Genomic DNA, 26131 nt, shown 5'->3' on the forward strand with positions numbered 1-26131 from the left:
AGAGCTGTATTTACTATAGAAACAAGACCTTCTAAGACTATAGAAATAAGACTATTCTAAGCGCTATATTAATCTATTATTACTTACTTCCGCGCCTTCTACGGTATCCTTATTACTAATTGCTTAGCCGCTCGCCTCTTCTATACGCCTGCTAGCACCTTCTTAAGCAAGACCTTCTTAGTTAGCTTCTTCTAGCGCCTTCCGCGGCCTTTCGGTAGTAACGATAGCGCTAGCGGAGCGCTCGAAGGTAGCGCTAGTAGAGCGCTTAAAGGTAGCGCTAGCGGAGCGCTCGAAGGTATAGTTATTTAAGCGGCTAGCGGTGCGCGTAGTTAAGTCGGAGTATTGTCTTCGGCCGGAAGGCTGCTACTACGAGGCCGCGGCGCTACGGTAGTATTATCGTCGTTATTGTTTTTACTCGAGAACCCGTTAAACTCGTTACCGTCGGAAGAATAGGAATACTAGCTATCGCCGCTTAGTACCTCGCCTTTAGAATAGCCGTAGTCTAAGTCTTCTATATTGCTATAGGTATTAGTAACGCTATAGCAAAGCTTAGAATAGGGATTGCCTCTCTTCCGGTAAAGATAGGTATTATTATTACAACCCTTTATATAGCGATAGTTAGTCGCTCCGTTAAGTAGCACCTATGCCTATCGCTTCGAAGCTAGCGATAAAGTAATAACCTTGTCCTTACAACCTTAGAATACCGAGAACGGTAAATAGTACTTTATAGGTTATAGGTGTCGGATATAGAAATAGCCCTTAATCTTGCCCTATAGTGTCTGTATCTTATAGAGCGACTTAGCTACGCTATTGTCGTCTTTAAATTGCGAGGTAAGCTATCTAATAACTATACGCGGTCTATTAGTAACGCGATATCTCTTCGGAATCTCGAGGCTAATAAGGTTACTAATATTAAAGCTATATCGCTCTTGCCTTCTACTATAAGAGCGGTCTACTTTAGCATTCGCGGAAGCCTAGTTTGCCGAGATTAAGTCTATTAGAATAGCGTAGTTCTTATCGATTTTAATAGACCTTCTAGCACTCGAGATATAGATAGAGCGGCGGCTATATGTCTCTTTAAAGTAAGGTACGTCGACGCGGCGTACACTATATACAATTAAGGCTTCTAACTCGGTAGCTAGATAGCGGTGCTCGTCGTTCTCGAAGTCCGCAATATCGTTATTAAATTCAATATTATATACGTCCGCTAAGGTCGTAGAAACGGTAGTTACGGAAGCCGTATCGTCGTCGTTAGCTATCCTAGCAGCAATCTCGTTAATAGGTTATAGGTCCTTGTCTTCGAAGATTAGGTTAACGTTGCCTTTATTCGCGAGCCGGCGGCACTCCTCGCTAATAAATAGCTAGTTAGCTAGAGGGTTACGGTTAAAGAAGGCCTTAAAGGGTATTATTTTAATAGCCGAGTGCTAGGTTAGGTTATAGATCCGTATAGCCTCGTACGTCGCTGCAACCTAACCCTTTAAGCCTTTCTCGAGTTTAATAGCCGCAATGCGCCTCTTAAGGATACCGTTAGCTTGTTCTATAAGCCCTTATAATTAAGGATAATAAGGTACGCCGTAAGCTATCTTTATACCGAAGGACTTAATTAGCTTCTTAACAATACCCTTAAACTCCTTGCTATTGTCCATTTAATATAGCTCTATAAGGCTAATAAAGGAGGCGAAGTCCTATATATAGAAGGCAATTTCCGAGGAGTCCTTAGATACTAAGCAATAGGTCTTTAAGAACTTAGTCTTATAGTCCTTTATATAAAGGACGTACTAGTATAGACTATTAGGCTCCGTTAAGAAGTCGATAAGGTCTATTTAGATACGACTAAGGACCTTAGAGGTCTTAATATAGTCTAGGGGAATTCTCTTCCTATCCGAGGGCTTCTATCGTAGCAGGGAGTACACTCTATAGTACTTAATTACCTTATCGATATCCCTCTTTATAATACCTTAGAATTTGAGGTTAACAAGCGCTTAGACAGGTCTACGGCGGCCGTATACAAGGCCGCAATGCTCCGTAGCAAGGACGTTAAATATCTCGTATTCCTAAATAACCTATATTAGTAGCCCTTCCTTCTTAACGTATATAAGCCGACTGTTCTTATAATCGTATATAAATCTTCTTAGTGCCTATTTACGCTCTTAGTACTCGGTTTTACTAATCTTAGCGCGGTTTGGAAGGTCTTTAAGTAGTATTATAACCTACTAAATAAGGCGGAGGTATCGAGAACGCATATACCGCTTCCTAGTAGTAGTAGTAGTCCTAGCAAGATAGTTGTCGAATTTGACCCGTACAGAGGCATCAAATAGCTCTATAGCACGCTTACGGTCGCTAGTTAATATAGGAACGATAGTCTAAGGTATAGGAGGTCGAGGAATCGGCCTAATAGGCGTATTATAGTTACGGCGGAGGTTATCGAGTCGTAACTCTAGTAAAAGCGGTCGTAGAATAGGTATAGTTATCGCTATCGTAAGCTTAATTCCGGCTTCGAGATTTCGGAGGTTGTCGCTTTATACTATAGTGTCTAATAGCCTTTATTTTATAGTACGGAAAGTAGGATATCTTATATAACGACGTCCCTATTAACCGAGAGTGTATTACTTAGTTATAGTAGTATTCGAGAGCGTAGCAGCTAAGTCGAGAATCGGCCTTAGCGCGCTTAGCAACTACTAGATTACTACCGAATTTGCCTCGGAAATTGCACTTCCGCTACTAATAACGCCTAGCACTACTAATAACTACTATTTCTACGCCTAGCACTACTAACAACTACTATTTCTATACTAACTAGGGGATCAAATAGCCGCTATTTGATCAAAGAAGGTCTAGACACCAAATAAGGCCTATTCTATTAAACTGTATAACGAGTAGGCTAAGTTTAACGAAATAGGGCCTTTTACGTATAGGCGATAACACCGCGCTTAAGCTCTGTCGTTGTTCTTGCTAGCAACGCCTAAGGATGTGTTTCGTTTGGCTAAATACCTTCGAATGGTGTATGTGTCTAGACTAATCTTATTAACTAGAAGGAGTTCCTGTTATGAATCGTGCTAAGGATACAACTAATTATCGGATTAACAACTATATAACTATACGAAGAAGGATTAGGAGCTAGCTACAGAAACTGCAGTTAATATACCTATTATATGTCCTTCCTCTTAGCATAGGTTAGCTAATGGTATTAGCTAACTAGCATATCACCTAACTGAACTACAACACTCCCCCTTAGGTAGAGATAATGTACTGTTTAGATTAGACACTCTAAATCTAGGCTTAGAGCTTTACTTTATCTTCTAACTGCCTTTAGATATTAGACTATATCTGCTTTATATGCAGCTTCATATACTATACTACTTACACGTGCTTATATTACATTGTTTGCTAATTGGTTTGCTTTAGAGTAATGTCCTTAGTCGTAATTATAGGGTTAGCAGGCGCCTATAAAAGATACTTAAACTTAACTAGACAACTTGAACTTTTACAATCTACTCTTTAGCAATCCCCTAAGTACTAGTAGCCTCTACTAGAATTCAAATTCTTACTAAGACCTTTTAAGTCTAACAGCTAGCCGAGACTTTATTATAGCGATAATTCTTTACCCTAGCCTAGGGAGTATAGCGAGTAGTATAGGTAGTAGTAGCAGCGGCGGCGGTAGTAATGATCTAAACAAGAATCGGCACCCTTCGCGTTATAATAAGCTCTAGTTTATAGAGACTAGTAAGTGTTGCTATTAGAGTTTCCCCTTTCCTAACAATTTGCTAACTAGGCGCAGTCCTTAAGGAAGTTTAGTTAACTGTCGCGATTCTCTAGAGAATTATCTAGTACTTAACTAATATTAGTCCGGAGCAGACTCCGCCTTAGCTACGTAACGTTAATGTTAGGCATTTTATTACGAGCTAGGATAATGCTCGGCTGTTTCTAAGTATGCCTCCGCGTCTACGTAAGGCGGCTAAGGCATTCAATTTAGGCTTAAAATCGAATGTCAACTACTTACCTGCCGCGCTTGTATATACGGCTACTGCTAGACGCGTATATACTAGTAACAGCTAGTGCGGTCCTTACAAGTAGTTAAAGGGTCCGTACTTAGAGTATATAACTCTAAGTTATCGAATTAACGGTTAGGATATCGCTTTCCTAAAGGGCGCTTGCACTAACTGTGCTAGCCTAAATTATTATAGTTAATGCGAGTTCTCTAGTAAGTTAAATCTAGTCTTATGCATTTTTTTGAAGCAAAAACACTAATTCTTTTATTAGGTTACGTCTCTCGGCTACGCTCTAATACGAATCGTTAGGCGCCTATAGCGCCTCTACTGCCTCGCAATCCGGGGAGTAGAGTAGGCACTAATTAGCGTCGTCTATATATGCTAGTCCCGTCTAGCATCGATTAGAGTACTCCTTAGGGCGCCTAGGCAGTAGCAAATTTGCTACTATAGTAGGCAAATGCTTATACCTAGGCTACTGCTTAGGGACGTAGTCGTAGGCTAGGTTCTAGGTTGTCTACTAGTCCTAGCTCGACTCGCGATTCTAGTAGTCCTTAGAGGGGTTTCTCTAATTACGAAGATAGTAATGCTAAGATAGGTAGCTAATTAGGGAGATTCGTTTTTTTTTTTTAGTAGGCAGAGAGTTGTAATGTGTGTTTTCGATTTTGAAATAGGCTAGGTAGTCTAGATTAGTAAAAGCCTTATAGCATTAGAGAGTTTCTAACTCTTAAGGGCTAAGGTATTTCTTCCTGCTTAGTCTTAATGTTGTTATAAAAGAAATTTTGCAGCTCAGACTGTATAGTACAGCTAGGCTGTTTCTAGAAATTAGAATGAAATTCAATAAGTGTGTAAAGTTTGTTTTTAATCCTACAAATAAGATTTTTTTTTTTTTTTTTTTTTTAAAGGAGTAACTTAGGAGTTTGTCCTAGAGACGCTGTGTTATTAGAGAATTTTGTTTGGAGATTTAGGCTTAGTAAAACAGTCCGCCAGCTGTTTGTTAGTAGTAACGAATTCGACACTAATCTTTCCCTAGGTATACTGTTCTCTATAGTAGTAGTTCCTAAGGGAAACGTGCCTTAACCTCTTAGAATTAGTGTAGTCCTTAATAAGGGAAATAGCTAACTGGTTGTCCACCTAGATATAAATCCTATTAACTTCTTCCCTAGTAAGTGGTTAAAGCTTAGTCATCAAATTTCGGAGCTAGCAGATTTCTCTATATACTTCTATTAGAGCAACATACTCTACTTTAGTGCTAGAGAGTACGACTTCCTTCTAGAGCTATAATCTCTATATAATTAGAGTGTTGTTAAGAAGTATAAGGGCGCCTAATGTTGATCTTAATAATAAAGGGTTACTAGCAAAGTCTGCGTTAGAGTATGCCTAAAATTCTAAAGTTTTCTTCTTTCTAAAGACAAGTCCTTTATCAACTATACTAGCAATATACCTCTAGAGATGTTTAGCAGCTATAATATGCTTAGGTCCGGGATTCTGAAGGAACCTAGCAAGGTGGTTGACGGTATAGCTAATATCTAGTCTAGTCTAGTTAGCTAGAAACTGCATTTTACTAATTATAGTGTTAAATAGCTAGTAGTCCTAACGGTTATAGGGGGTTATAAGAGGCTCGTAAAGCTTCTTAAGTGGATGCTTTATTAGCTTGTACTAGTCTAAGCTATGCTTCTAAAGCTTCTCTTTAGTATAGTGTATCTAGGAGATAGTAAGGTTTCCCTCCTTATCTTCCTTTAGATAAAGGCCTAGAAACAGGTTAGACGTAACAATCTTAATTGTATACTTCTTGCGAAGACCTTCAATTAGAGCATCGATCTTTGCCTTAGAGGTTCTAAAGATTTAGAAGTTATCTATATAAAGGAGGATAAGAATACTATTACCTTGCTATAGGCAATAGTCACTCTTTGTCCTACTTAGGCTAAGTTGACGAAGAGTATCTAAAGCATTATAGTGCTAGAGATTAGCAGCCTGCTTAAGGCTATACAATCCTTTTCTAATACGGATGATCTACTTTAGAGGGTGCTTCTTAAATAGGTGCACGCCTTCTAGGGGTCTAATAAAAATCTCTTTATCTAGAGGGGGATTTAAGAAAGCAGTCTCGATATCAATCTGTCTTCGCTTCTAGTTTTTGTTTACTAAAAGCCTAAGGACAAGTCTAGTAGTAGCTGCTCTTAGTATAGGAGTATAGGTGTTAATATAGTTAAGACCTTGCTTCTATATAAAGCCTCTAGCTATCTATCTTGCCTTGTATTTGTTAATAGAGCCGTCTAGCAGGTATTTGATCTTGAAAACCTATTTTCCTATTAGAGGTGTTCTGCCTTTTAGTAGGGATTCGGCTAGAATCCACTCGATTGCACTAGACTTTTTAAGAGACCTTATCTCTTTTGTAACGGCTTTTCTCTATTCATCCTAGTTAGGCCTTTTTAGGGCTTCAGCTAGGGTTGTTAGGTTAGCTAGCTTCTAAGCATCTTTTGTAGCAGCAGCTATAGCAATCTTAGTAATCTTGCTATAGTTATGCTTAGCTACGGCTCTGCCCGACCTAAGTCGTACTTCGGTTTAAGGAGGGTTTAGCTAAGGTAGGTTAGGAGCCCTCTTTCTCTTGCTAGTAGTCTTAGGGACTTAGAAGGGAGTAATTAGGGTATCTTCTAGTTTAGTAGTATCTGTTTCTTAAGTATACTAATTTTTCTTAGAAGCAGCTTCCTACTAGGTAGCTAGTAGTTCTAGTTAGTAATTTTGGAGTGTTAGCTTATTAGCTATAGGTGTTGGCTAAGGTAGTGTTCCTTACTTAAGTGTACCTTGCTCCCCCTAAGCTATAAGGGAGTCTTCCTAATCTTCCTAATTATAAGCCTGCTAAGGCTAAGGGATGCTACCTCTAAATAGCTCCCCCTAAGGTTCTAAAGAGTGCTAAGGTGTTTAGTTATTACTAGGGAATAGTGCTAGGATTCCTAACTCAAATAAAAGGTTAGACTAGGTTTCAAGTACCTAAATAGTCTCCTAAGGGATAGCTAGTCTTAAATACTCCCCCTAAGCTTAAAGGGTACTTAGAAGCTTAGTAAAATTGTCTTTATAGACAAAGTCCTCGTTAAAGGTAACGTATAGAGAGAATCTGACGTTATACTGCTATACGCCATCCTTCTAGTACGGGTTCTAAAGCAGATAGTTTGTTAACGAATTTTCTTAGAATCTAATAAACTAGTAAACGAAAGCTCTTAGTGCAAATTTCTAGGAGTTAAGTCGTTTAACTCCGGATTCGAGGTATTTAAATGCCTTATAGCTAAATCGTCTCGTCTTAGATAGGTCAATGTCTATACTGCCGATATTCAAGTCTAATTCGAAAGCCTTAAGTGGAACTTCCTTAGTTCTTAAGCTTACTAGTCTATTAGTTAGGTAAATCGAATGCATTACTACAAAGCACTAGCAGTATATTAGTAGGCTAGAGTTAATTATTATTGCTCTTGCCTTAAGTAGAATCGTCTTGTTTAACGACTCTATAATGCTATTCTGCTCCGGTATATATAGTATAGACACATCCTATCTAATACTAACTTCCTCTACAAAATATACTAGATCGTTGTTAGTAAACTCTCCCCCGCTATTACTAAAGATAATCTTAGGGATTTTGTTGTATTGCCTCTTAATTCTAGTTATCTAGTTAGTTAGTTTATTACTACTTGTTACCTTATCTTTGCTTCGAAGTAACAGACCCTACCTAAGCCTAGTTTTAGCATTAGTTAGGATTATAATGTACCTGTTTCCAAACAGATTAAATAGTTGTACGCTAACAAGGTTAATATAGACTTCGTTAAGGGCTTTTTCTAGTCTAGTTCTGTATTCTCTTAATACAACTCTTTAAGCTCTCGAGAGCTTGTAGGTCTTATAGTGCTCGAGTTTAGATATATTAACTTCTTCTAGGCCTAGAATAGCTTCCTTAGTAGCTGTTAGGATCTTGTTGCCGACGTGGCTAAGTCTCTAATGCTATCTTAATATGTCCGCTCGTAGTCTAGCGATAGCTAGGGCTAATAGCTGCCCTTTCTAACTCGATTCTAAGTTTGGTTTTAAAGCTAAGCCTAGCATTTTAACTCTAGTATCTTTAAGGGCAAGTACTCCTTATACTTCCTTAACCTTTCTAATTAGCTTGCCTTTAAGCATCAAAGTACCTAAAGGTCTATCTAAGTAAATGCTATATTTCTTCTAAAGACGCTCTACTAAGATTAGGTTATAATCTGAGTTCGGGGAGTAGAGGACGTCTATTAGAGTGATTGGGGTTTTCTTTCCTTTATAGGTTAGGAAGATGTTAACAGTTCCTAATCGTAATACACTTGATTTTCCTACTACTTAGGAGAACTGAACAGGCTTAGTTAGGTACTTAAGATCGCTAAACTAGCTCTTGTTCCCTATAATGTATAGTAATGTACCTGTGTCCTAAACTTTTGTATTAGCTATTAGGTTCTTAGAGCTTACTATAGCTAGTCCCGGCTTTGCAATAGCTCCCCTAATTAGGCCCTTACTAAGGCCGTCTAGCTAATAGTCTCCCTTATCTTCCGAGTTAGAGGGGGAGTCTGATTTATCTTTGTTATTGTTAATAGTACTACTAGATTTGCCCTTTCCTTTGCCTTTACCCTTCTTGCCTTTGTCTTTGTCTTTGTCTTTGCTCTTGTCTTTCTTTCCCTAACTAGGTAGTGCTATATTAGGGTGTTGCTTATAGCACTTAGCGTTAGTGTGTTTGTGCTTATACTAAGTGCACTAGTCGTTATTATTGCTAATAGCCCCTCTAACAAGCTTTAAGCCGCTAGATGACTGTCTAGGAGGCTTTTCTCTCCTTAGGGACGTTATTATTGCTTTAAGGGAGGAGTCCTTAGCTTTAGGCTTATTGTTATACTTCTAGGATCTAAGCTATTCGTAACTAGAACGGCCCTAAATAAACAGCATCCTAATAAGCATGTTAGGCATCTTAATGTCTAATAACTTTATAGACGCTTCTATTATTATAACTAAGCTAGTAAATTGTTCTATCGATGTTTAGAATCTATTGAACTACTACTAAAAAGATTCGTAGTACTACTAGGTATTCGGATTAGTAAGGGGCATCCTAATGTACCTAATAAGTTTAATAGTATTAAATATGTCTACGGTTATAATAGGCTTGTATAGAGCCTTAATATAGTCGTATATATCCTTAGCTAACTTAGGTATGTTACCGAAGTCTAGTCTAAGGGTAGGGTCGAGTCTAGTAATAAGTATGCCTAGGGCTTAGATATCTTTCTTTTTCTAGTCCCTAAACATGTCTCTATACTACTAATCGGCTAAGTCCTCTATAAACATACTTTTTAGAGGTAGTTTTATTTTATTAGCCTAGTTAAGTCTATAGAATACTATACTAACTAGGTCCTTTTCTAGAAGGGCCGCCTAGAATATAAGCTTCTAGTCTTAGAAGTTGATCCCCTTCCTAAGAACCTAATTCTCCTTTACTATCTTTGTCTAATTAGTGTCTATCGTTCCTAGCTACCTTTTAGTATAGTGCTAGGCAGGGCTTATAAGGGACACTTGCTAGGTTTTAGTCCGAACTAGAGCTCTTAACTAGGTACCTAATAGGTCTAGATAGCTAGCTCTATTTAGTAGACTCTAGAAACAGTTCTTTTATAGTTGAACTAGATAGGTAAGCGTATACGCTAGGCTTATAACCTATTGTAAATCGTGCTAAGGATACAACTAATTATCGGATTAACAACTATATAACTATACGAAGAAGGATTAGGAGCCAGCTACAGAAACTGCAGTTAATATACCCATTGTGTGTCCTTCCTCTTGGCACAGGTCAGCTAATGGTATCAGCTGACCAGCATATCACCTGACTGAACCACAACAGTTCCGACGAAGGATGCCTGAGGGTGATGCAAATCGTGAAAGGCAGTCCAACCTTAATGGTCTATTTCAGCAGGAAGAGCAATCGCCACCATGTCCGAGATGCTCTCGATCAAATCTTCCAGCAAAATGAGTCCCACCAGCAGTAGCTCAGGTACTCACGCAGATCCGCACACCTTGCAAGCACTGAAAATGCGATGCGGCCAAGCAGAAGACCAAAATGGCTGCTGTGTAATCAGAAGAAATCGAGAGAGGAAGCGCAGCGCCGCGCGAAGTTGAGAATTGAAGCAGGAAGCCGCTTTGCAGATCGGTCCAACTTCCTACCGACGGCACAACATGTGGCACAGCGGACGGATACAGCATTTCCAAGATGCAGATATCTTCCAGTTCTGGCAGGCCGTACTCCAGTGAAGTGAAGTGATTGACTACAGTAGGCAATGATCTGTCAGTCGCCAGATCTTCGACGAAGCACTTCCAGCAGGTGCCACAACAGGTGGTATATATAGAGGCCTCTCGCCTGGACCGAGCATACCGTCTTCATCGTATTCTACAAGTCATTGGCAGCTCTACTAAGCGAATAGCAATACGAGGACAGTACCGCAAGCTGCAGCGATGACCACAGCAGTGCCAGCCATGAGACCACTGGTCGTGACAGGTGCAACTGGCAAACAAGGCGGAGCACTGATAACAGCCCTCTTATCCCATCCCTCCCAACCTTTCGAGATCTACGCAGTCACGCGCAACAAGACCTCCAAATCCGCCCAAGCCCTCGCCAAAAACCCGAACGTCCACATAATCGAAGGCAACTTCAACGATCCCGACGCAATCTTCTCCCAAGTAAAATCCCCATGGGGCCTCTTCGCCATGTCCAACCCCATGAACGCCGCAAAAGAAGAAGAGAAAGAAGGCAAAGCCTTAGTGCACGCAGCCACAAACGCCGGAATCCAACACATAGTCTTCACAGCCACCGATCGAGGCATAGAATAGACAAGCGACAAAACCCCCCACAAACATCCCTCACTTTGGCTTTGCATCAAAATTCGAAATCGAGAGGGAAATCATGACGAAAAGTAAAGAAAAGACGACAACATGGACATTTCTCTCCGGCCCGTAGCTTTCTACGAAACCATGACGAACGATTTTTTTTGGGAAAAGCTTTCACGGCAATGTGGGGTTTGAATGGCAATGATGCGAAGTTGCAATTAGTCAGTACAAAAGACATCGGCAAGATAGCAGCGGAAGCCTTCCCCAACGCCGAGACATCCGAATATCGGAACAAGAGCATATCTCTGGCAGGAGATGAGAATTCGGTGGTTGAGGCCGAGAAAGTATTTAGAGAGGTGACGGGACAAAAGATTCCAGAGACGTATGGGTTTGTTGCGAGGATACTGAAATGGTTGCTTCATGAGCAGTTGGGGTTGATGTTTGATTGGTTTCGAACGGAGGGATTTGGCGTGGATGTTGCGGAGTTGAGGAAGAGGTATCCGTATTTGAAGGACTTTAGTGCGTGGTTGGAGACGGAGAGTGCTTGGAAGAAAGCGTTAGATGGCGTTCAGTCATCCTCAGGCAGTCGTGACAAGGCACCAGATTTGTGTAGTCTACAATCGTAACAGCAAGCTTTCGTCGTTTCGTCGCGATCGAGATGATCTCATTTGCAACCTGATTGTCATAGTCGGCGTAGCTTCGTCAGACTTCACTCGAGCCTGTAGGTAGAAGGTAATATGTGCAAGGAGGATTTCGTGATTCCAGCTTCTCGTTAGGCCCTGTCTACTTGCAACAGGTTATAGCATAACCTGGCCGTAGATTATAACAACTCTTCCAATAACCAACCTGTCTCATATAACAACGATTATTGAATCGTTAGTTATCGCTGTGCTCGTAAACTCGCTGAGATTATGCTATATATAGTATGATTAGCATAACTAACTCTTAAGGAGCTTTTAAGCCTATCTGTACGCCCTATAGACTTCCGGCATAGCGCCGCAGTATCTACCTCTTTCTACGTCTTATATAGCGGTCGACAAGGTATAGGGCGGCGGAGGTAAAGAACGAGGTACGATAGAGCGATTATTAGCGGTCGTGTTGTCGGTAAGCGCTATTGCTAGCACGATACCGTTGTTACTCGAAGAACTACCTAAATTGCGCCGCCGTACGATATATCGACTACTAGGACGAAGGTCAGTTTAAATAGACCGCAATAAGATAGAAAGCGAGGCATTTCGAGTGCTATATAGTCCGCCGAAGTACTATTACGAGCGTACGAGGTTAAAGCAACCGGTATTGCGCGCGTTAGTAGAAGAGCTGCGGAAGAATAGTTTAGAAGGCAAGAACAGGAACAAATACTCTATTAAGTTACGAGTTATCCTCTTCCTTGTTATAGTCGGACATAATAGGAGCCTTAGCAACCTTACTAACGACTTTGGTATAGTAAGAGAGACACTACGAAGGATAATCTATACCGTATCGCGCTATTTGTGTCGTATAGCGAAGGAATAAATTAAATTGCTACGAAAGGACGATAAACCGCTATAGTCTAAGGGTGCCGACGGAGGCAAGTTCTAGCTATATTTTAAGGGTGTTATAGGCGCTATCGACGGCATCTTATTAATAGCTAGTCTACCGAAGATTAATAGCAATCTATAGCGTTGTCGGAAGGGCTATATTGTATAGAATGTAATAGCCGCCTGCGACTCGTCTTTGCGCTTCTTATATATAATGCCTAGATACGAAGGGTTAGCAACGGATAGCACTATATTAAGGAAGGCCTATTAGTTAGGCTTCGACGTACTAGATAGCTACTTCTATCTTGCGGACGGTAGATATTCCTTTAAAGATCTACGGCTCTTAGTGCTATATTAGAAGACACGATATTACCTCTATAAGTAAGGCGAGGCGGAAGAACGACCGACTAATTATCGAGAGATTTACAACCTCCGCTATACTTAGCTTTGTAACTATATCGAGAGGGTGTTTAGTGTTATAAACAGGCGGTTTAGGCTTATTAAAAAGGGACTAAATAGCTAGTCGATTACCTAACAAAGTCGCTTTATCGTCGCCTATTATGTTATCTATAACTTTATTCTATCTAATAGTCGACAACCGCTATCTTTAGAGCTAGGTCTCCTTCTAACTAACGCTAAATTAAATGCCGCTCGAGAGGCCGATACGACGGCTAAGGTTTACGTCGATAATAGGCGCTACGCCGAAGAGGTTAAGGATGAAAGTTACGCTAATTATCGTAATAGAATAGCGAGGTAGATATATACTAAATACGACGGTAATTAGTTAAGAACTAGACTTAATATAAGGGCTCAAAAGTAGGAGGTGCTACTTAGAGTACGGCGAAGGATGTAATAGGGTTTAGTAGATGCTTATAGGATGCAAAGGCAATAGCCGGGGTTTAGCTTTTAGTAAGAAACTTGGTATAGATTCGAATTCTAGGCTTAAATCGTGCATTTAAGGAACATTACTATCGCCTCTTCCGCGGACAGGCTCTTCTCTAGTCGAAATTATAGTAGGGTTGAATTCGTAGGTTCTTAGCAAACTTCTACGATACTAGAGTTTAGGTTAATAGGGCATGGCTTTTTTTCATATAATAGCACCTCGCACGTAACTACATTTTGCTAGTAAAAATTAACAACACCTCTATATAAATCAATAGTATAGCCGTTAGCGTGCATTTACACTAAAATTCTATCCCAATCTACGAATTCTCGTATCGAATAGCACTAAATACATACTTCTTCTGCCATTTCTAATTATTGTTATTAATAACAACCTATTGCCTATATCCTAATAGTACGTATCCACCTTCTATCTGTTGTAGATATATATTCTAACGGATATTAGACTTAATGTCCGTTAATACAGACAGGAAGTACTCCTTAAACTGCTCCTAGTTTATACTCGAAGCGACCTTATAATAGTCAAATTCCCTATTCTTCTTTGCGACCTCGCGTATTAATAATATACGATTAGCCGTCGGTATGTCTATATTCTTAAACGTCTTCTTATCTAGCAGCCGCTTTATAACGTTACTAACGACTAAACTAGCCTTAGCAGCGGCTAGCGTATTAGCGCGTTGCTCGTCCGCTAGTTTCTTCGCTAAAGCACGTTCTTCCTTGCTATCCTTTACCACCTCCGCGACTATTAATACTATCGGCTCGAAGACCTTCTATAACGACTTTATAATAGTTAGATTCTTCTCGTTTACATCCTCCGCCTTCTTATAAACCCGATCGGCCTCCTTCTACATCTTCTTTTAATGCTTTTCCGCCGCCTTAGCAGCGCGTAATACTATTAATTGCTCTTCTATAAAGGGCGCGGAAGCCGCGCCTTCCGCCGTAACCTTAACCTCCGATTCCTTACTACCCTTATCCTCGCTTTCTTTACCGAGGGCCTCGTTAGTCGCTATATAATCGCCTATAGCTACCTCTAAGCCGATTAATTCGTCTATAATATCGAAGTGCTCTAGCAATTTATTACGGAAGGAAGTATACCTTAGATTCTCGTCGAAATAGGCGTCTTCTACGTCCGACTCGGCGGTTAGAGGCATACTATTCTAGCTACTTATATACTTTAGGTAAGCAATCTATATACTCTAGTCCTTCTTAATTAACGACTACTTATTCTTTAGGTAGTCCGCAGTACGCTCGGTACTATATTTCTTATTTATTAACGTAGCTAGGTCTCGGAGGTTACCTAACTAGAAGTTATTAGTATTAGTGCTACGGCTAATCTTCTTAAACTCGTTTAACTAGTCGAGGAAGTACTCGGTCTGCTCTTAAGTCTACTATTATAGCGCTTTACGCTGCCTATCTTTATTAATAGGTATTGTAGTCGCCGCACGCTTCCGAGTCGCCTTTGCCTTTAAAGAAGGTGTCTTTAATAAAGCCTAAGAGGGCTAAGAATCTGTCGATTGAGAGACTATATTTGCTAGTATTCGAATAGCTTTAAACTAAGAGACTAGCTACTCGACTAACTGTATATTTATATAGTAACTATACTACAAACTACACTCGCCGAAGCACTCGTCCTCCCTGCCCTTCGCCCGCCGATTTACTACCTACTGCGCCGTCATCGATATCATTATAAATACTACTAGAAGCTATATAGCCTACTACAAAGAGGTAGAGTGTAGCTGCCGAGCCGGAGGCTTATTATATAGGTCTTAACACCTGGCACTGTCTCATGGATAACCGATTATAAGTCGCCATAATCTGAGCCGCTTATGAGGTTATTATAATCTCTCGGTTTACGCCATAACCTGTTGCAAGTAGACAGGGCCTTAGTGCGAGCTCTCGGCGAACACGATTTTCCGTTTCCCTTCACGAACGAATCAAGGAAGCGTCTAACGAAAAGCTGGAAACACGCCATCCTCCTTGCACACGTTAAGAGGGATCCTGTCGGGGAAGACATCGCTTTTTGAAGAGAAATCTATTCGTGGCCAAAACCAGCCATCTGAGGAGATCACTACGGCATGTGCCCAGAATCGCCGCATGATATCAAACACCCGAGTATGTGTAGGCTTCGCAGAAGCCCCATACGAGCTCCTCCTATGCTACCGGCTCCATGAGTACATTTCGGTCGAGGGCATCACAAGCAGTTTTCATCATTAGCCAGACGCCTAGAGCCAAATTTTTGAGTTGTCGAACTTGCGTCTCATTTCCCGCGCGCCCCATTTGATAGTAGATCCATTTCATTCCAGCCAAGAAGAAGAAAGGCTCCAGCTACTTCCTCTACTTGCACATCCATATCGCGCAGAAGAGAACATCTACCTTGTGATGAGAGTAGCAACCAGGGCATTTCTTGCTAGTAGGATTTCGTCGTCAGTCCGTATGCGTGTTGAGCCAAAAGCACGCGCATCCATTGTCGAGATTGAGGTGTATGCTATTTCCAAGTCTCCAGCTCAGCTTCGCCGAAGACTCCAGGCCCGTTCGAACGCCGTCTGTGACCGTGACAATGCATCGCTGCGTGACTTCATGATAGAAAGCTGATGCTTTTAGAGCGAGTGTGTGAGAGAGATTTCTTGAGTGTGAGTGCCCCGTGAATCTCTCAATCCAGGCGTGCCATCATTTGATCCTTGGTGAGCGGTGTCAAGTTGTCGATGTCGAGGCCCTTCTCCGCTAATACGGACTTCATGTGAGCCGGCACAAGCTGGTGGTTGAGGTGCGGCGCAATCGAAAGTTCTGCGAGACCGTATTAGTATTGCAAGCTTCTGAAACATTCGCCTGTTGAGCTACACCACTGACCATGATGAGAGAAATCGAACAGATTGGGCAGGTCTTTGCTCGCGCCTCCTGCATGGCGCGAATCCGGCAGTCTCGTACTCGGATCTCTGAGCTCGTCGAAGAATGGATGCACCATGGCGTCAACCGCCGAAAGGCGCTGCGTCGGCGTGTATTCAAGTAGTCGCGAGATCAGATCGATTGCGTTCGGGTCGGCCTTACGGAACACCTATTCAAAGCACGAGATTAGTCGCGGCCTTCATTTTCACGTCAATACGAGAGCATGGAATTACCTTGCTGAATGGATGCGGCTTGATCTGCGGGAACTTGTGCTCCATGTAATTCGGGTTCATAGTGCGAATTTGGTCGCGAGTCGGCGTGCCAAGCACCTTGATTATCTCCACCAGCTGGTCAATACCGGACTCGCCTGGAAAAAGCGGCTGACCCAGCATCAGCTCCGCCATGACGCAACCAGTGGACCAGACATCTATGAGTTGTCAGTGAATAGCCGTGCAGGTGAAAGATACGTAGGCCGAACTCACCGATCTTGGTGGTATAGTTAGTAGCACCGAAGATGAGTTCTGGCGCACGGTAGTATCTGGAGCAGATGTAGGAGACATTTGGCTCGTTCTCCACCAAAATCTTTGCAGAGCCAAAGTCACACAGCTTCAAAATACCAGAGTGAGGGTCCAGAAGTAAGTTTTGAGGCTTGATATCTCTGTGGCAGATGCCCTGCGAGTGGATGTAGGCCAGTGAGCGGAAGAGTTGATAGATGTAGAGCTTGACCTCCAAAATCGGCATGGTGGTCTTCAGCTTGTTGAAGTGTCGCGAGGCCCGATACACGGTCTCCGGCACGAATTCGAGGACGAGGTTGAGATAGACTTCATCTTTCTGGGCGGCGATCAGAGCTGTTTGGACGCCCATCTTGTTATCGAGATCTCTCACCCTCTCTCCGTTGGAGTAATAGAACGCCTTCAGTTCGACGATATTTGGATGACGGACGATTCGCATGATCTGGAGTTCTCTGTTCTGCAAGCGAGAGTCAATGTCAGAACGCGATTGCGTCTCCAAAGCAGAACCCACCTTGAAGCGCTTGTCCTGCAGGACCCGCTTGATGGCTGCATCCTCGCCAGAAGGGGAGAGTTTGGTCTGGAAGACTACTCCAAAGCTGCCATTGCCCACGATCTTGCATTGCGTATACTGCATTTCCTTGGTCTCGCCGGTCAGGCCATCCTGCACTTTTTCGCGAATGACTTCTGCACAATCGGGTTAGCTCACTGCCACTCTCACGACGTGAAGCATTGCCATATCACGTGGCATGGAGGTGCATACCACCCATCCTTAATCCTGAGAACGCCGATGGGCGATTCTGCGACATTGTAGGGAGCGGCTGTGGTGGTCACGCGCAGGTGTGACTTGCTATCGCGAGTAGGGCGGGCTGCTATTCAGCAGCTGGTGAGGAGATTTCGAGGTTGCGCAGAGGAGGTCCGTTTTGGCTGCTGTTCGCAGTGCACCGCGCGAGTCGCGGTAGTGAAGAGGTATAGGCGCTGGGAGGGTAGGCTGTGGCCTGTGGCAGGTGCTCGAGGTCAGGTCGGGTCAGGTCAGGTCAGGTGTGACGGTGACGGCTGAGCAATGCGGGCCGTTGTCGAGTTGAGGCAGGTGCGTGCAGGAGCGCGCGCACACACACAATATTGATGATGGTCGGAATGGAGGGTGAATCTGAGGCTGGCGGACAGCAATGGTGCGGCTGCGGCTGCGGCTGGTGAGATCGCGGTGGTGGTGGTGGTGGTTGTGGTTGTTGTGGTGGTGAGCGGCGTGGAAGGGTGATGTAGGTGTCGGTACAAGAAGCCCCTCAATCTTCGATCACGAGCACAGAGAGAGGTCCTCAGACGGGCTGGCTCAACGGGGACGCAGCCTGGTGGGTGGGCTAGAACTAATGGCGGCGGGCTCTCGCGGTGATGCTCACTCCAGCAGCACGAAGTCAACGCTACACTCCCAGGCCGTCTGCTGTCCAGCGGCACGCAGAACTCAGAAGCTGGATATGCAGCTGGAGAGAGGATTAGTGATGGGCCAGCAGGGGATTTGACTGCAATGCTGCTAAACCGCCCAAAACTATCCTGGACGGCCCACAAATGGGTCACATCACATGGTCTACTTATGTCATACTCTTGGCTACCTTATCTTACTCGCTTTGTGCGCGCGGTTGCGTCTTCATCACTGAGCGTCTCAAGGTTGCCGTTCGGAACACACTCTAAGTCTGTTAAGGAGCACGTGGAAATGCACACGCCTTCACCAGCGCTGTCCCATACCAGTTCCAACGCACCACCAACGACGACGACGACATCGAGGAGGATATCGTCCGAGCTCAGTTAGCCCCTCAAATCGCTCCCGCTGTGATCATGTGGTCAGTCGTGTGGGCATACGCCGCCTGCAGATCTCCTACTAGTAGCCAATTTCTCGCAGCACCCGTGCCCGACCCTGCAACGCCTTCTGCGGCTCCGTCGTGCGAGAAGGCAGCATTATTACTCGAGCCGCCATGGGGGGAACACCGGTTCCCACGGTTACAGCCACTCCCACACCGCAAATCTCGAGTCTCTGCTTAGCACGCTGCGGTCAGTAGTAGTATGCCTGGCTATTCTCATCGAGCATCTCGCGACCCTGCGGCTGGCGAAAGCCTCTGCATGCCGGAGCTCCGAAAACAGCTTGCTGCAGTACCTGACAGACGTGCATGCTCACGTGCTGAGGTCTGCCATCCTCTGACTATGCCTTGACCAATCAAACCACTTGCGATACTTGTACTTGACGGCCCAAGTGCAAGCTTTTCAAGCTCTTGGACTACTACACCATTTGCCTGCTTTGCGTAGCCCGAACGTGCTACTGCTTGTCACTTACCAGCGCCCACAGACACACTCGGGCAGAGCCAGCTGTGGATCTCGCCAGGGAGGCTGGAAGCTGCATGAGGTGCGCATCTGCACGCTCAACCGCATTATCGCAAACTATTCAACTGTACTCGCCGAACGCCTTGAGTCCGAGCCATCGGACACTTACTGTACACGCGATCTCATCTGAACTCCCGGCTCCTCACATGTTCGCCACAAGCGTCGAGCAAGTCTTCTAAGCGACCTTCAAGCCAACCCGTGCTACTTCCGTAAGCACGCCGAGGATCGTTATAAAACGTACATAAGACCAGCGTCCAACAGACGCCCAAAGCTACGATGAATCTCCGGACATACAGTGCTGACCCTCTGCTTACAACTGGCGGCATGTGTCCTAGTAGAGCCGCTATCACGAGCAGCAGGTGCAACAATTCCCGGGGTCACTGACAAACCCACAGGCCATGCGCCCGCTTTTTATGTGGAGTCCGGGGACAGGACTACACAGTCTACACAACAGGCGCCCAACCTTGAGCTGCGGCCCGATAGAAGCAGATTGCGCGAAATACATGGAAAAGATACAAAGGAAGCAGATCCCAGAGATGCTTAACGATGCTAGTACGAAGAAATGCGACTAAAGCACGTAGGTGTGAGTTGAAAATCTGAAACTCACAGCGGATCTGCTAATAGGAACAGCCGTCTTCTGAAACCTGCAACGCGGCAGCGGAACCAGCAAGTAGCCAGAGCCCTGGATCGAGAGCTGCGGAGAGACGCATCGTGACACTCGCACGCTCCAGACTTGAAGAGCTCTCTGAGCTTCGACCAACCAGATCCACTTGCCATCGCTTGCCTGCAGACGCTCCAATTGATGTCACAAGGCGGCCGCAAGTTCAAATCGTGTGTAAGAATTGCTTCAAAGATCATTGCAGTGGCTTGAGGCCAGATTTAATGGCGTCAACGCACGAGAGTAGGCATCAATAATTCGCGGTCCGCACGAATGCCACTCGAACACAGACAAGGTTCCTGCACGAGCGCTCGGCCCGCGGGACTTGGCAAGAAAACAGGTCTTCGAGAAAACATAGTTCTTGATCTGGAGAAAGTGACATGCCCTTCGGAAGCAGATGACTTCTTCGAGCGCTGGGATTTGTGGCCGCACACTGCACACTGCATAGATCTCACACGAGCCAGATCTCATAACGGTGTGCATCACTCTGCCGACCACAGGACAACGACTTTAATGAGTGCACCTTCAAGATGGACAGCATCGTTCAGTCAGCATCTCGTATTACATCAAATAGTTTTAGCCTTGACCATGGCTTTCTAGCATGGGTTCGCAGTGCTAAAGCGACCGATCCAAGACATCTGCTCGGTCAAGTATCAGATCCATTGCTTGCCACCTTAGCACGGAGATTGCGTATCCATGCTTGTATAGCTACGCTCCCTACGACAGCATGGGTTCAGTCCTGGAATGCCGCATCAGGCTTGTGTACAGCACTACCATCATAGTGAAAAGCAATTTCAGTAATTTGCGAAGCAGTGCTCCCGCCGACGAAAACATGACTAATGCTGAGAAAGTGCAAGGATACGGAAGCAGCGGTGCCGCGAGTTATCTTCTTTTACATTCAAGAGTCCTGCTGGGAGAAACCAACATCGTCGCCAGAGCCCATTTGCAGCAGACGCTGCTTCATATTTTCTGCCAGCTTGGCTATATCTCTAGGAAGGGCATGGAAGTCGCACTGAGCGGCCCACTTGCCTATACCATGTTGTAGTATATTTCTCGCTCGAGCCGGATCAGAGCCCTTCATTCCTATCGTTCCATGTACTAGACAGCATACTATCAGAAGCGAGGCCCTCAGAAGAAAAGGTATACTCACAAGTCATGCGTTCTGTTCTACTATCGTAAACTCCGCGGTGAAGGAGATTATTATTGTAGAACACAATGTCACCCGGGTATACCTTTACAGCCAGCTGTCCCGGCATATCATCCTCATAGGGATCGGCTCCGCGCTCCATTGGTGTGCGGGCACGTTTATGGGAGCCTGGAACCACTATTAAAGACTGGTCTTCACAAAGCGCTAAGTTCCATTGCGCATGCAACATTGGTTCCTGGAGACGCTCGAGCTCCTCTTCAGGACTGATATCCGGCCCAATATCATCACGATGCCATCGTAGAGACCAGTCATAATGAGGAGTAACAAGCATATTGTAAAGTTCCATCACCAGGTCATCTCTGGAACAGTCTAGTAATGAGGTGACGGCGTCGACCATTTTGTCACCAAAATAGCTTTCAGCGAAGGTATTCCTCTCAGGCATGTCAGGATGAAGTAGATGTTGGACGCCCCAAAGGCATGCGATGAACGTCAGTGCAATTGTGCTGAAGCTTGAGGGCTACATGAAGATACCAGTCTCCGAAACGTCTTCTACATTCCACGGAGGAAATTGCTTTGGAAGCGTCCGCACGTACTTCCATTGTCCGTTTCTCGCTGCCGCAACTGTGCGCTGGCATGCGGCTCTGAAGTGCTCTACCTCGGACAGCGTAAATGCTTGAGGGATTCGCACGAAGCCATCTCGATCAAGAGCCGCTCTGAGCTCAGCAGGAGGCATTGACGCCATTTTGGGGCTTTGTGAGCGAAGTCAGAAGACAGTACGAGAGCAAAGGCTGACGCTACGCTGTGACGGCAACGGCGAACAAAGCCCTGACCACGAGCGCCATCTCGGCAAGCGCGGGCCGCCTCGTCGCGCGCCATTCACCACTGTCACAACACTCCGACTCAGTAGTCACTCGTCCACGTACCATAAAATCCATAGTCCTACTCAGACACTGCAAGGCTCCTCACAACCTTGCGAAATCCGGCCATTACCTCGACCTCTTCATATCACAAATGTCTACATACGGATTCCAAACTTCACAGACACGATCATCACCGCGAGTACCTTGGGCTGAATACCATCCATTACCGAGATAATCAGAGCACCGAGTCGCTCCTGACACCCGACTTCGTTCAAATCCTGCTTTACCAAAGGTTCATATTTCTTTTTCGCGACACTCACTCGCCGTCATGACCGAGTTCGCGAGCGACGCGCCGATCGCGTCGGCCGCGCAAAGCAACAACCAGCGCACTCCTTCCGCCGCAGAGGGAAAGAGGCGCAGCAACCGAAACCGCAATCGCAATCAAGTCGATGGCGCTATGTCAGATGGTGCGCTTGTCAATTCTACTTCCTCGCCGCAGAAGACCCACAGGCAACGCCGGAGTGTAGCTATCGCAGCAGCAGGACAGCAGAAGTCCCTTCAACAGAACCCATACATGGGCAATGGAAATAGCGCAAAACAGAGACCTGTATCTTATGCAGGCAATCAGATGCTGGCCACGCCTGCAAAAGAGAGGGCGTACGCGGGACCTACATTCCAGGCTTCACCAGCCGCTTCAGCTCTGCCTATGCCCAAATTTAGCAGATCAGTGCCGAACGGCGGTCGTCCATCGTCGCTGTCAGCCAAGCTTGCTGGCGAGAAAACTCCAGAAGCAGAGCAGTCCTCACCAGAGGCCGACATTGTCAAGCCCACTGCTCCTCCGGATGAAGGTCATAAGTCGCCATTAGACCTGTTCTTCCAGGCGGACAAGGCAGAGAGGGAGCAAGCAAGAGCATTGAGTCAGCCTTCGTTGTCACCGGAATTCGCAAAGCGACCTGCGACGATGCCCAGGAATCCGTTCCAACAATCTGGACGAAGCATATTCTTGAGCGAGCTCGATGGAGACAATGCTATGCCTAGTCCTCGAACAGTGCCTCCAAACACTAGTAGACCACCGTATGCAGAACGAGCGATCTCCTCTCCTGGTATTCCTGCTCGACATCAAGAGTTCGACCAGGAACGACGTGACTCCACCAAAGCGCTCAAGGACATGTTATTTCAGACCGCCAACGGCTCGAACACAAGCACTCCACAAAACCAATCACGAACCAATTCAGGACAGCATACTCCCGATGGCGTTTTCGGCTCGCCATCACCGGGTCTGCAACCCAGTTGTGGACCAAGCACTCCACGACCAGCTTCGGAGCAGCAACAACAACAGAATCACTACTCCCTCCACTATGGCAATCGAAATCTGTCACCTCTGTTCAAAGCCGCTCGTTCTGACTCATCAACTCGACCGACTTCTGGCCTCCGGCAAGAGGTTCCTAGCGACACCTCATCCAATGCTGACTCTGTTGTTGCTGTTGGAGATCCGAATAGCCCGAACACCTTTGCACGCAACTATCTTAATCAGACGGCACGTACGGCTGGTCCCGCTGAGCTGCCTCCTTTTCCTTACAACAATCACTCTGCTTCGTTCAATACTCCTGCCATGCAGCGCGGCGGCACGGAGCAAAATGCCGATGCCGGTAAGAACAATCCTCGGACAGGCTCACGAGACATTAGATCCATGGAAGATGATTTACGACGTATGCTGAAACTTAATGTATTGGGATGATTTCGAGATCAGGATTACAGGGATTTCATCATTGGGAGCTCAAGGCATAGCATGGCGTTGGTGGAGCTGGTTCTCTCGGGACATAGGCTGCGGATGCAGCTGGTGTGTTTTGGGCATGGCTTATGGTTATCGATCTGTGTATGGTAACCTGGACACTCGGCCTATTCCGGTATGACGAGTCAGCCTCTACGGTAGAGGTTCGATACATTGAGGGAGCGAGAGCTGATCAAGCAGTAACGGATACGACTACACTCGTTTCGAGGGTTTCATTTGTGGAAGATACAAGGCCGGAAGCATCTACTGCTCCCCTAAGGAGGAGAGGATGCTCTCAACGGAGATGTTGCAAGACACGATGGCAATCAGATAGAAGACCAACTCCAGTCACTCTTTAATACCCTTCCTCCCTCCCCCATCCGTTTCCCGCATGCAGTCTCTGCTGGTGGTGGCAAATAGCACACTTCAGAGCGTGCTGCAGAGTCGGAACTACGACTTCGCGCAACAGGGACAAGTGCAAAGCAATCCAATACTATCTCGCGTTGTTTGTATCTGACTTCCTGCCTTTGGGTTTCACATGCGCGTCACCGAATGCGGAGTAGCGCGCTTGCAGGGGTCTCAAGATTTTCTCACGTGGTAGTCTCAGGGGACGCTCAGACCACCTCGCGTAGGGAGCCAATTAAGCGCTCCGCGGGCTCTCCTACTGGAGGAGGTCTGAGGAAGCATCTAGGGGTTCTAGTAGATACATCTTAGCTTTAGGCGCGTTTTACACTGTTATACAATCTAGCTTTAGGAACGGCTAGATAGCTGCTAGACGACGACGATATACTATCTAAAGAAATTATCTTATATAATCTATTCTATTTAATATCTACTATAAGCTCCTAATAAAATATTAATAAATTTCGCGAATGCGCGTTATCTAGAAGACCTAAAAGCCGTCTAGTCGCAACGCGTCGATTTGTATATAAATCTTCTAGACTATAAGTAGCCTGCCTACCTAAACTAATCTAGACGCTACTAGATACATTCGAAAGCTGCTAAGATTGCCTATAAACTAATATTTTCCGTTTTTTTAGATGCCGTTTTAGAAGCAGAGGGCACGCGCTAGTATTACGCATTAGTCGTCGTTTCGAGATAAGTTAGTAACGTTAGTATATATACTAGAGTTAGTATAGATCGATTAGGCTTATCTAGTAACGCTAAAGAACGATATAGGATATTAGAAGAGTAAGGGAAAAGGGTTAGAGCCGCTAGACAAACACTACCTAGAAGGAGAGGTATTAGGTTCTATTTTAATCGATTCCGGCGACGAGGACCTACTAAGCGATATATTAGATAGCGATCTAGCTACGCTAGTATAGTCTCTCGACGACGGTAATAAGTAGAGTAACTAGACAGAGCTATAGACACTTTTTAGTAGACTAGATACTATAGAAGACTAGGAATGTAGACGACGCCTATACGATTAAATACGCGACGCTTTAGTGCGTATAGATAACAATATAGCGGAGGTTAAGAGGCATTAGTTAGTATATTAGATCTTTTAGAAGGAGGTTTGTCGTCGTAAGGTTCGATTTGCCCTTAGTATTAGCGATAACTAGATCGACTAGGCCTTAGCAGAGAGTGCCGGAATCGAAATGTTCTTAGCTAACATATAAGACTAGCTATTCCGTCTAGCTAAAGGCTAGACCTTTCTAAAGGCCCGGAAGGAGCTCTAGGAGCATATCTAGTTAAAGAGAGTCGAAGGTGTCGCGTAGAAACTAATAGTAGGATCGAGTAAAGAGCGTCTAATTAGGCTAGTATATCGCTAGATATATCTATTTGCACTAAGAGCAGAGCAGGTAGAGGCGCTATATTAGCTTGTCTATAAGGTTACTAATACCGTCTAGATTGCGAAGACCTTAGCTAGAAAGAGTCTAGCGTTCTAGGCGTAGCCGTTAATAATGTAGAGGACAGTAATTATTATTTTGCTATTAAACTAGATTAGTTTAGAGCAATCTAAACGCATCTAGCGACTTAGTAGAAATCTACTCTTATTTACATTAGATACTAAAGCTACGCTCTCTAGATAAGACTAGGAGGACCTCTATATAGGGAAATTCACTTATATTATGCTTAGTCCGGAAATAGCGCTCTAGAACTGGTTTAGGAAGCTTTAGAGTAAGGCTAGATTTCGCTAGACGCTAGGTCTAATAGCTGTAGATAAATTTCATCTTATATAGCAATAGGGCGTAGAGGGTAGTGCATTTTAGAAGGAATATGCTTAATTAAAGCAGCTAAGAAGTCTAGTAGGAAGCTTAGTAAAGATGTTTGGCTGCTTAGCGATACTAGACCCGATAACGCTTAGATACGCTAGAGAGGGAGCTAGATTTCGAGTTGCTAAAGGGACCTATATACTATAGCATTCGATTGATCGTCCGGAGATTCTAATAAGAGTCTATATAATCCCTAATAGCAGTCTAGTAAATTACAGTATACTAAATTGGTTAACTAAGGGAATTGTATCTTAGGATAGTCTAGCAGTGCCCTAGCAGTTACAGAAGACCGTCGTTTTTATTAATAGCCGGCCTAGTCTAGGCGCTACTATCGATCAGATGCGCTAGTTTATCTAATACAGATAGCTAGGTAAGTTTAGTACTCGATAGCTCTATTAGATTTGTCGTATCTACTATAGCAGAACAGCTAGGCGAACTTAGGCGAATATTATACGG

At 44.6% G+C, this 26131-nt stretch overlaps 4 protein-coding genes across 4 annotated transcripts; 2 read left to right on the plus strand and 2 right to left on the minus strand.

Moving 5' to 3' along the window:
• Positions 1-10487: 10487 nt before the first annotated feature.
• Positions 10488-11464, plus strand: MYCFIDRAFT_63656 (uncharacterized protein; the record flags this gene model as incomplete). Its single annotated transcript, XM_007928912.1, has 2 exons — positions 10488-10808; positions 10931-11464. The coding sequence occupies 2 exons, from the start codon at positions 10488-10490 to the stop codon at positions 11462-11464; spliced, it is 855 nt and encodes a 284-aa protein (XP_007927103.1).
• A 3796-nt stretch (positions 11465-15260) lies between these two features.
• Positions 15261-17882, minus strand: GSK3 (serine/threonine protein kinase). Its single transcript, XM_007928850.1, has 7 exons — positions 17414-17882; positions 17165-17337; positions 17027-17110; positions 16624-16972; positions 16375-16568; positions 16106-16310; positions 15261-16042 (listed from the first exon to the last, which is right to left on the minus strand). The coding sequence occupies exons 1-7, from the start codon at positions 17457-17459 to the stop codon at positions 15909-15911; spliced, it is 1185 nt and encodes a 394-aa protein (XP_007927041.1). The 5' UTR covers positions 17460-17882; the 3' UTR covers positions 15261-15908.
• Positions 17883-20576: 2694 nt separating this feature from the next.
• MYCFIDRAFT_32219 (uncharacterized protein) lies at positions 20577-21558 on the minus strand (the record flags this gene model as incomplete). Its single annotated transcript, XM_007928756.1, has 3 exons — positions 20577-20776; positions 20829-21342; positions 21379-21558. The coding sequence occupies 3 exons, from the start codon at positions 21556-21558 to the stop codon at positions 20577-20579; spliced, it is 894 nt and encodes a 297-aa protein (XP_007926947.1).
• Positions 21559-22013: 455 nt separating this feature from the next.
• On the plus strand, positions 22014-24135 carry MYCFIDRAFT_78705 (uncharacterized protein; the record flags this gene model as incomplete). The annotated part of the gene is made up of 2 exons (XM_007928967.1): positions 22014-23334; positions 24089-24135. 2 exons carry the CDS (start codon positions 22014-22016, stop codon positions 24133-24135), a joined length of 1368 nt encoding a protein of 455 aa, XP_007927158.1.
• Positions 24136-26131: the final 1996 nt, after the last annotated feature.

Source organism: Pseudocercospora fijiensis (assembly GCF_000340215.1).
Source record: "Pseudocercospora fijiensis CIRAD86 unplaced genomic scaffold MYCFIscaffold_5, whole genome shotgun sequence".
Lineage (NCBI taxonomy): Eukaryota > Fungi > Ascomycota > Dothideomycetes > Mycosphaerellales > Mycosphaerellaceae > Pseudocercospora > Pseudocercospora fijiensis.